Below are 9,943 nucleotides of genomic sequence, written 5' to 3'. Positions count from 1 at the left end.
GCTTGCTCTCTAAGCTTGAACTTCCACAGGAAAGGTGCTCACCCTGATGCGCAGGAGCATGTCTGCATACCAGGCTCCTAAGCTGAGGAGAGAGGGGTAGGCATAGCGGGTCCAGGACTCGGGAACCGTGTCGTAGAAGAGTGCGTTTGCCAGGTCCTCCATGGCGGCCGTGATTGTTAGCTCACCCTTTAGAAGAGACACGTGGGGGCAGCTTCAGCTGAAGGCAGCAGCTGGGGGATGTGCTGGGTCTGAAATGCAGCCACAAACTGGGAGAGCGGCTTCCTGGGCTTGGCCTCCTGCGTACCTTGAGGCCCAGGTCCAGCTCCTTCAGCGAGCGCCTGATCTCATGCAGCAGGAAGTTCATTCTTTCGCATTCCTGGAAGGCGACCACCACATATGGGGTCTTCTCCTCAGCTTTAGCCATGAGCTCTGCCATGATGAAGGGCTCTGGCAGCCGCTCAATGATCTCGTCAAGGACTGACTTCACCTGGGAAGAATAGGGGAAATGCCGTCAATTCGTGGGCCATGGCCTTAGTAAGATTTTTCTGTTCTGCCAGCATGTTTTTCTGTGCTTTCTCCTCTGTTGCTAATACTCTATTCCTTTACTAACTGCTCTTAGATCCTAAACAGCTGCAGCTCTTTTGATAGCCAAGAAGGTTAGTTAAATAAAACCTCGACAGGAATGTCCTGCTGAGCCAGGACTGCAGAGTTTGTTGTGAGCTCTGCAGCGACAGGCGCTGAGCTGGGATCACTCTGTACTGCCTTGCACTGGTAGGAAAGCAGTTGTTGCCACAGGGCATGTTCCCCATCCATTGTGTGTCTGTGCTCCCCGCCTGCCCTTTGAGTCGTCATCACTGTAAGGAGGCAGAAGCTCCACTTGCCTTTTCCTCACGGGAGGTGCCCGCACCGCCTCCCGCATCCGACTCATTGGGCTGCATCTCCAGAACGGTGCGGAAGAGCCTGTCGGAGGTGGTGGTGAGGAAGCCGATCTCCGCGTTGGGGTGCAGCCCGTACAGGTAGGGGCTCTCGGGGGGCAGGTTCTCATCGATGTACGCATGGTAGCCCTGCAGACAGGGCAACACTGATGTTATTTTAGCACATCCAGACAAAGGAGTCGAGTTTGGCTCGAGCCTTGGGAACGCGGCACCGTGGTGCTGTGCTGGGGGCACAGCTCCTGGCGGTTCTTATTCAGGATGGTTTTTCTCTCACCTCTTACCTGAGTTTTTCACTTTCCCACCCCCAGCCACAGGAATTAGTTTTGCAGCTGTTTTGCATGTTTCCACTATTTTTTCCTCTATCCTCCCCCTTGGTTACAGCATGAGGGAACCTTTGACTAGCAAATGCTTACCCGAGCAGTGGTTTTCCACAGCAAAGGGCAGTGCTGATCTTTCTTACCTTGTAATCCAAGCTGGGAGGGACCAGAAACCCTGGAGCCAAGTACACTTCCCCGTCCAGCATCTCCACACGGATGTACTCACTGAGGTATGTGCGGCACAGCCGGCGGTCCCAGTCATCCGTGATGTGCCCCCCGTACATGATTTCACCAAAGAGGTACCGGAGATCGTCCCACGGCACCTACAGGGAGCAGCTCACCATCGGGTTCTTGTGGCTGCACACGCTGCAGGGCCACAGAGCTCTTGGAATGACCTGTCCAGAGTCCAGGGAACTGATGGACCCTGGACCACAGAGTCTCATTGACCAAGTGAAGGGGGCAAGGCAGGGGACCTTGTCTTGGGTGTCTCTTGTGTTCAGCCACAGATTTCACTTTGTCCTGGGCCATCCATACTTTGAACCCCATTATCCCATCCTTATTCAGATCAGTGTTGATCATGTCTGTAAGGCCGAGGGAAAGCAGGGCTCTGCTGAAGGTGAGACCTCAATCCTACTCATTGCATCTTCATTCTTGGGGCAGGCTTTGCCTTTTAGGTGGATGTCATTTAAAAATACCAAAACCAACCCAACCAACCACTGAAGCACCAGCCAGAGCGAGCCCTTGTCCCCACCTAGTGCTGAACCCAGCTCAGGAGACTCTGCACCTTCTCTGCTGACACTTTAAGAAGGGTTGATTGTCGTGGTGTGTTTTGCGCTGGGGTACGGTGTCTTTGTCAGCCCCTTACCTTGGGGTTGGCCTCCAGGTAGTTGAACAGGATGTTAACGGATATGGTCAGGTCCCCGTTGTTGAAGGGGTAAGGTCTGTTCCAGCCCTGGGCACCAAACTTGCGCCGCTCAGCCACCACTGCGTGGAAGTAACAGAGTGCAAACAAGATGCATTTGAACTCGATTTCTTTGGTGCACATCTCCAAGGTATCCTGCAGTGGATGAAAGGGAGAGGGGATTGGCAGTGAGTAAATATTCCTCTAGAAAGGAGGACAAAGGAATCTGATGGTTGTTTATTTAATAAATAAGCATGAAATTACCTTTTAAAGACTTGCTACTTTGTTAATTTTTGCACTCACTTGTTTATGAGCAATTTAGGACTACAAACACACACATACACATAGACCCGCCCCTGCTGACAGTCCAGGCAGCTCATTCACGGCACCCAGCTGCAGCAGCTCGACATCCAGCCTTGGGAAAGGCACGAGACATCCAGCACCCTCCCTGGTTCAGGAGCCTGGGCTCAGCTCTGGTTACTCCCAGATCACATCCCCACAGGTGGGGCTCTGGGCACACAGGAGGATGCGCTGGGGTGGGCCAGCTCCTGTGCCTGCAGCCATGGCCACGCTGATGCTCAGCCCGTAGCACCAGGGCCGGGGTGAGCCCTACACGGACCTGGCAGCTGCGTGCAGTGGCGGGTACCTGTGTGAAGAGGTCGAGGGCTTGGTGCAGGTTGGCGAACATGCCCGTCGGTGGCTCGTTGGTGATCTTGATGGAGTTTTCCAGCAGCCCCTGCGGGATGATGTGGGACTCGGGGCTGGGGGCTGGCTCGGCGCTCATGAACACCCGGTAGTCGTTGTGGCTGCCTGTGCTGTACTGCTCCACTATCTTATCCAGCGTGCGCAGCCACCGGGCCACCAGGTGGATGTTCTGCGACAGAAACTCTCCTGTACCACTCAGACAAACCTGGACCCAGTGGCTGCATGGGCTGAGACTGCGGCTGTGCATGATGGCCAATGCACCGGGACAGGGGAGCAGAGCCTGTGCTGGCAGTGCCTGAGCTTCAGCCGTCCCGGATACTCCACTAGTGCCAGTGGGAGCACCGGGGATGAGAGAGCCCGGGGACACTGTGAGCCATGGCTGGCAGCAGTGCTCACCACCTACCTGCAGGATGACCCAGTGCCCCTGCTCAGCTGCCACCTCCAGGGCTCTTTCTGCCACCGGCTCCTGGCCCTGCCCCAGTGACACGTTGTGGATCCTCCCGTTTCCGATGGTGAAGTTCAGTTTTCTGCCTGGGGAGGGGAGGAAACCACCACAGCCTGAGACCATTTCTTGGTGCTGTCGGTACACGGAGGGGCCGCGCTGGCTGCTCACAGCTCACACCACAACCGCAGCAGCCATCGAGGGCCAGCGCTGGTGAGGAGGGGGCAGTGGCTCACCCAGGGCCTCCACGTCTTTCAGGGGGTCGACGCCAGGGGAGAGAATGAAGAAGAGCGGCGTGGAGGGGCTGCTCTCCTTGTACACCTTGGCAAGCTCAACGCTCCTTCCTTCCACATACTTGCTCCCCATCTTCTCTTCCACAAAGTCCCTACAGAAAAATAAACCCATAATGTGAGTTAGGAGCAAGCGTGGTCACGGCACAGCCGGTGTGGTGATGCTGCGGAGCTCTGGCCAGGACAGCACCTGATGGCGTAGGTCATCCTGTCTGGCCGCATGCACCGCAGCATGCACAGCTTCTGCAGCGCAGACTTGTTCTTCCACTCCTTGGGGAACACCTCCTTCTCTGGCGCCTCTGACTCCACAAACTTCTTCCATCGCTTTGCTGAGCCCTCAATGTCACTGTCCAAGTTCCTGAACTCCTCCATTTCTGAGAGCACCTTCAGGTCCCACAGAGAGGGGGTTGATCACTGCTGGGCTCCGCTCGCCCTCGGGGACCCTCCTCTGAGGAGGTGCTGCAGGCGACCCCGCACCCGCCGCGCTGCCATCGCCTCGGCACAGCAGGCGACCGACCTTGATGGCGCCCCAGCAGTGGTGCTGCAGGAAGTCCACGGGGGACGTGACGCCAGGCTTGGAAGGGAAGCGCAGCAGGAAGTCCAGCTCTGCGGGGTTCACTTCTTTCTCGAGGATGAGGACCTGGCAAGGTGAGAGCGCAGCTTCGCCACTGCCCCGGCACGCACAGCCCCTGCGCGAGGGCTGCGCCCTGGGTGCGCCACTGCTGAGCAGCCGGCAGCAGCGCGCAAGTAGAACAACCTGCGGAAACCCACACAAACTCACGCACAGGAAGGTACCACAGACAGCCCGGACACGCGCTCGCAGTACCTGGAAGGCAACCTGGGCCAGGAAAATGAGTTTGTCTCTCTCAAAGAGCCCCTGTGCTGTGTACACATAGGCCGAGTAGGTGATCTCGTCCGTCAGGTTCATCACCCTTTCCTTGATGTCATCGCTGGGTGTCGCGCGCTCGATGGCTTTCTCGAAGATCCCATGGAACGCCTGGGGAAGATCCAGCTCAGAGCCTGCACTGCCGGGGGCTCCCGTACCAGCCGAGACACCGCGAGCCCCCAGCCCAATCCCATCCTTGCTCCGCGCCTGCCTTGAGAGAGAACTGGTAGATGGGGTTGATCTTGCTGAGGTCGCTCAGGATGAAGTACAGCAGCGCCGCTCGCTCTGCCGCCGGACGGTAGTTCTCTCTAGCGGCGTTTATTTGCGTTTCGGTGGCTTTTGCTTCTTTGACCTGGCCGCACACCAGGGTTGGTGTTACCAGCGCCCTGGCACGTGCCCAGGCAGGACCCGACCTCCGGCTGAGCTCCGGGTGCCCCAGGACGGGTCCTGCTGCCTCACTGGGGCACCTCACTTACCTTTTCCTCTATTTCCATGGCCGTGCGTTTTGTGGTTTCCAGGTTCTCCACCAGCACCGTGTCCCCCAGGAAGTCCCCCCCAGCAGCAGAGAGCCAGGCGAGCAGCGAGTCCTCCAGCTCCTTCAGCTTGATCTTGAACTCGTTCTGGCTCTTTGTGAGGTTTGCCTACAGCACCGGCACACAGACCCGTGGTGGTCAGACACCAACTCACGGTGAAGCAGCACAAGCGCCCGTGGCAGCAGCAGGCCCCATGGGGCAATGCTGGACCCACGGCGGGCTCTGCCCGGGACTCACTCTGCTCTCGGTCAATGGCAGCAAGGTGCTGGAGCTGCGCTCTCCCCTCTCCCCACCAGCAAACCCCTGCGGCAATCCCAGCCCCCTCTGCCACCACCTCGCGGGCAGCCGGGTCCCTACCTTCAGAGTCTCCAGGTGCGGGTGCTCCTTGGCCACCACAGCAGCCAGAAGCTGGTCCTCCAGTCCCTCCCGCGTCACCAGGAAGTTGATGAGGGTGCACTGAGCCTGCACCTCTGGCTTGTAGTGCGGGTTGGAATATTTGGTGTGCAGAATCAGGCGGAAGCTTGGGTTATATTCCACTTCTTTGTCTCCTATTCTGATGTACCTGTTTGGTTAATTAAACGGAGCAGTTTGCATGCACTTGGCAGTAACTCAGCACAGACAATCCCTCAACTCCAGGTGCTGCTTCTGGCCACGCGCGATGTATTTCTGTGGCCAGGAAAAGGTGTAGCAAGGGCAGAAGTGCCAAAGGCTGAAGGAGCAGGAGCTGGAGGTGCCCTGCCACAGCCTCCCCCGGCTTCGGGGCTGATGCTTCTTGCAGGCTCCAAGTCACAAAACAAGGGAGCCCCTGAGCCCCATCCCCGCACTCCTGGAAATAAACCCTCCCAGACCTTACTGCAGATGCACAGGGAACATGGTGTGAATCACTACATGGACTGGATTCTCAGAGCAGGACAGTCCAAAAGTCACATCCACCACAAATATCCCCACTGGGAAACACCGGAGAAAACGGAGATGTGGCCAGAGGTCAGGGGAATCATAGAATCAGCTGGGTTGGAAAAGACCTTAAAGATCATCAAGTCCAAGCAGTCAAGCAGTGCCAAGGCTACCACTAAACCATGTCACCGGGGGCTTCATCTACATGGTTTGTGAGCACTTGCAGGGCCGGTGCCTGCAGCCCTGCCCTGGGCAGCCTGTTCAATGCCTGAGCACCCTCTGGGGCAGGAATTGTTCCTCAGCTCCAATCTAAAAGCAGGGAAGGGTCAGGCCCCAGCTGCTCTCTTGCACAGGGGCGCAAATCGGCATTTTATGGCCACAGTGGCTCCTTGGAGCAAGGAAAACCTGGCACCAAAGAAGAGGGTGTGCTGACCTGCCCTTCTTGGTGGTGTTCCTGCCCAGCAGATGATCCAGCACCGGCTCCACCGTCTCACCCATGTCTTCAATCAGCAGCGTCTGTCCCTCGGAAACTGCCCGCTCGATGGTGTCCAGGTAGCTGCAGTGGGATGGGAGGGATGTGGGGTGGGATGGGGGGGGGGATGCACTGCATGGAGTGAGCTGGGGTGGGTACCCTGCGCCCTGTGGGATCCCTGCGGTGACCCCCAGCCCCGGCCCTGCAGGGGTGTCAGTGCTCTGTGAGCGCTGCTGCCCTCGGGTGCCCTGGTCTGATCAGCCTGTGGATGCCCACAGCATCCTGCATCCCCTCCGGAGCCTGCGGCCATCCTGCAGCACCCAACTCACTTTTTCTGGCCCAGGCGGATGGCCTGCAGCTCCTCCCCGTATTTGTTCCTGATCCACTTGATGCCCTGGAGCTGGGCGTCCACAATGAGGGGCCAGCGCTCGGTGTTGCAGAGGATGGTGGCGTTCTCGGTGGATGTGCGGTTGCTGGGCAGCCCCTGGTTGCTCCAAGTAGCCACGTCAGCAGAGTCAGTGAGGAGGCTGAGGGGGTCCAGCCCCGGCGTGATGGGGATGGGCACCTGCGAGAAGGGGCTGTTGGGTGCCTGCAGCGGAGAGGGAGCCCCTCGGTGCCAGCGGTCATGGGGATGGGACCCGCGGCCACTCACCTCCAGCCTGCTAAGGAAAGGGATCCAGTGCTGGTCCAGCAGCTGCACCCTGTACTTCCTGGTGAAGTAGCCGACATAGGACACAAAGGCGGAGATGAGCAGCACGTCGCCATACACCGTGTTCTCCTGCTCCCTGAGCATCTTCACCGACTCAGCCCAACGCACGTTTTCGGATGCCAGGCCCCTGACAAGCCTGAGGGGTCAGAGGATATGGTGGCTGCTGCGGTGCCAGGGGACACTCAGCTGTATGCCCCATGGCCCTTGGGATTAGCCCCCCTCACTTGGTGATAGGCTGCCCACACCAAGGCACACGGCTCCTTGGCTGTGTTCCCCCACCCTCCCCACATTTCTGTCCCCGTTCATGCTTGGGATTCCTCCATCTGGGGAGGGTACAGGGGGCTTTTATGCTTCCATGACCCCCGTGTCACTGTCACCAGGCAACGCCAGGGAGCAGCGGGCAGGCAGTGCTTGCACGGTACCTGTTTGCCAGCGTGATGACTCTGTTGGTTGCATCAGCCTCCTGCTGACATTTGAGTTTTTCAGCCGTAGCTTGCTCAAACTTGGCGGTGAGAGCTGCCAGGTTGGCGTTCAGCTCCTTCAGAAGACAGCACAGCTCCGTCACCTCCCGCACCCAGCGCGGGGAGCTGCTGCGGGGAGCTGCCGGCGGCTGCTGCGGTGGCAGCACCACCCGCCTTGGGCTCGCCAGGGGGAACCATGCGCTTACAGCCACTTTGTTCTTGATGCGAGTGAGCTTCTCCTGCGCCTCCGCCAGCTCGGCATTGGCTTCCACCAGCGCCTGCCTCTTGGGCTCCACCTCGCAGTACACCTCGTAGAAGCGGACGATGTTGAGGCACCAGGAGCACAGGCCCGCGGCAGCTGTTGACTTGGACATGATGAACTCTGGATCAAAAGTGGGGTCTGACTGGTAGGGCCTGGAACAGGAGAACACACCTGGCTACGGCCCCAAGCTGCACCCCTGGGACTGCCCATGGAGGGAGGGCAGAGCAGACGCCTGGATCCCTCCTGGCCCTCAGACCCCACTGAGCTCACTGGGTGATGGTCTCTCCTGGATACTGTGCCCAGGGCTGGGAGAGGGGCAGGAACCAGCCATGGACTCACACAAACGCCTTGAGACAGGACTCAGGGATGTGCTCCTTGTCGTACTTCTTTAAGGCATCAAGGAAAGTGTCTACTTTTCCCATCATAACTTTTGCTGCCTTCCAGCTCCTATCCTTTGGAATGATGCCCTTGGGGGCTGTCAGCACCATCACAGCTGCTGTCACGTTCACCACTGCTTGGGGTGGCGACCCGAAGGACTTCAGCTCTGTCAGGTTGTTCTAGGAAGGGACCATGGGGCCGCTGAGCATCACCCTGGTGTGGGGACACCGGCACCAGCCAGGAAGCTGCTTCCCACTGCAGGGTCACCCACCTTGTTGAGGGTGTTGAGGGCCTCCTGGGCAGCTGTGAGTGCCGGCTCCGCCTTCGCCAGGTCGGTCTCGCAGGCTTGTTGCTTCTCAGCCACGATCTGGGGAAACGAGGGGACGGGATGGGATGAGCGGCCGGAGGCAACAGCGCTCATCCTGCCCTGTCCCTTGTTGGACCCCGGCGTGGTGGGCACCAGCTCACCTTGTTGATGGCCTGGACCTTCAGCTCCTCTGCATCAGCGATGGCTTTCTCCTTGCTGACCTTCTCTGTCTCAACACCCACCACGTGGATCAGTTTATCCGTGTTCTCATTCTTCACCTTCAGCTCTTCCTCCTGGACCGCCAGAGTGGCTTTCAGGTCTTCCACCTGCATAGGGGAGAAATGGAGTGCATCAGAGGGCTGATCCTGCTGAGCCCTGCCCAGCCTCACAGCAGTGGCTCAGTACACTCAGGGACCTCATGGCCACCATGATTGCGCTGCAGGGATGCGCCTCCTCTTGCCTCCCTGCATCAGACACGCAGTGGATGCAATGCATAAGCAATGCTGTGGGCAGGCACCTGGGACGCCGTGCTCTGCAGCTTCATCAGCCCCTTCTCCAGCCTCTCGATCTTGGCTGAGAGCTCATCCCTCTTTTTCGACAGCAGGTTCTGGTAGAGCTTTATCTGCTCCAGGAAGGTCTTTGGTGTGGTGTAGTTATAGCGCCTTTCCATGGCCAGGTAGATCTGGGATATCTCCTTTACGCTTATGTGGACATATGCCATGAACTTGCTGATGGAGACCTTGACCTCGGGCTGCAGCAGGAACACAGGCGGTGAGATGCTCTGCCAGGAGCACAATGACCTGCTGCCCATGCGGGCGCCATGAAGCACATCTTTGAGAAACGCAGGCGACCACAGCACTAATGACACTGATGCTTGAGCTCAGCTCTGGTTTCCTGCCTCTTATTCTCTGGGGTTAACTTGGGCTGCACGGGGGAAAAGCTACTGTTTCCAGACTGTTATTTGTGGTGGTGTTCTAAGGACAAAAGGGAAATGAGGAACCACTCGTCCCCACCTGCCCAGTGTGGGGCTGGCTGGAGCTCACCCCCGGGCACGCTGCAGCACGGGGAGCAGCAGAGGGGCAGGTTGTGCCCCAGAGCAGTGCCAGCACACAGGGCTGTGCACACACAGCAGGCGCTGACCCAGGGGCCCGGCTCACCTCAATGTCCTTCGTTTCCTCCAGGAACCTGCTGCTGACGGACATGAGCGCATCCTCCGGCCACTCATGGAACCAGTCGATGGCCGTGCAGTTCACCAAGGCGGGGAATCTCCTTGCACGCACCCGCAGCGTTGAGCCCACCGGGGAGAAGCAGAGGATGACCTGGGGCAGAGCACGGCTGCTGAGTGGAGTGTCAGCAGTGCTGAGTGGGGTCTCATAGGGCTGGGGTTGTCAGCAGTGCTGAGTGGGGTCTCATAGGGCTGGGGTTGTCAGCAGTGCTGAGTGGGGTCTCAT

The 9,943-nt window shown here is 58.7% G+C and overlaps 1 protein-coding gene across 1 annotated transcript in view; it reads right to left on the bottom strand.

Annotated features, from left to right (window-relative positions):
- DNAH17 (dynein axonemal heavy chain 17) overlaps positions 1 to 9,943 on the bottom strand; it is a 33,195-nt gene that overhangs the window by 2,035 nt on the left and 21,217 nt on the right. Inside the window, exons 55-78 of the mRNA XM_065693634.1 lie at positions 9,650 to 9,811; positions 9,010 to 9,243; positions 8,654 to 8,818; positions 8,457 to 8,552; positions 8,147 to 8,364; positions 7,752 to 7,959; positions 7,507 to 7,622; positions 7,028 to 7,220; positions 6,705 to 6,940; positions 6,337 to 6,459; positions 5,367 to 5,571; positions 4,953 to 5,117; positions 4,688 to 4,828; positions 4,417 to 4,587; positions 4,108 to 4,230; positions 3,781 to 3,974; positions 3,537 to 3,685; positions 3,262 to 3,389; positions 2,800 to 3,027; positions 2,118 to 2,309; positions 1,396 to 1,575; positions 882 to 1,064; positions 305 to 487; positions 43 to 186 (exon numbers count right to left, since the gene is read on the bottom strand). Of these exons, the coding sequence (XP_065549706.1) occupies positions 43 to 186; positions 305 to 487; positions 882 to 1,064; positions 1,396 to 1,575; positions 2,118 to 2,309; positions 2,800 to 3,027; positions 3,262 to 3,389; positions 3,537 to 3,685; positions 3,781 to 3,974; positions 4,108 to 4,230; positions 4,417 to 4,587; positions 4,688 to 4,828; positions 4,953 to 5,117; positions 5,367 to 5,571; positions 6,337 to 6,459; positions 6,705 to 6,940; positions 7,028 to 7,220; positions 7,507 to 7,622; positions 7,752 to 7,959; positions 8,147 to 8,364; positions 8,457 to 8,552; positions 8,654 to 8,818; positions 9,010 to 9,243; positions 9,650 to 9,811 (4,137 nt within the window). The remainder of the gene's footprint in view (positions 1 to 42; positions 187 to 304; positions 488 to 881; positions 1,065 to 1,395; positions 1,576 to 2,117; positions 2,310 to 2,799; positions 3,028 to 3,261; positions 3,390 to 3,536; positions 3,686 to 3,780; positions 3,975 to 4,107; positions 4,231 to 4,416; positions 4,588 to 4,687; positions 4,829 to 4,952; positions 5,118 to 5,366; positions 5,572 to 6,336; positions 6,460 to 6,704; positions 6,941 to 7,027; positions 7,221 to 7,506; positions 7,623 to 7,751; positions 7,960 to 8,146; positions 8,365 to 8,456; positions 8,553 to 8,653; positions 8,819 to 9,009; positions 9,244 to 9,649; positions 9,812 to 9,943) is intronic.

The sequence above is a fragment of the Lathamus discolor genome, chromosome 13 (assembly GCF_037157495.1).
Source record: "Lathamus discolor isolate bLatDis1 chromosome 13, bLatDis1.hap1, whole genome shotgun sequence".
Lineage (NCBI taxonomy): Eukaryota > Metazoa > Chordata > Aves > Psittaciformes > Psittacidae > Lathamus > Lathamus discolor.
Note: the sequence above shows the minus strand (reverse complement) of the source record. Positions and strands in the feature narration are given on the sequence as shown.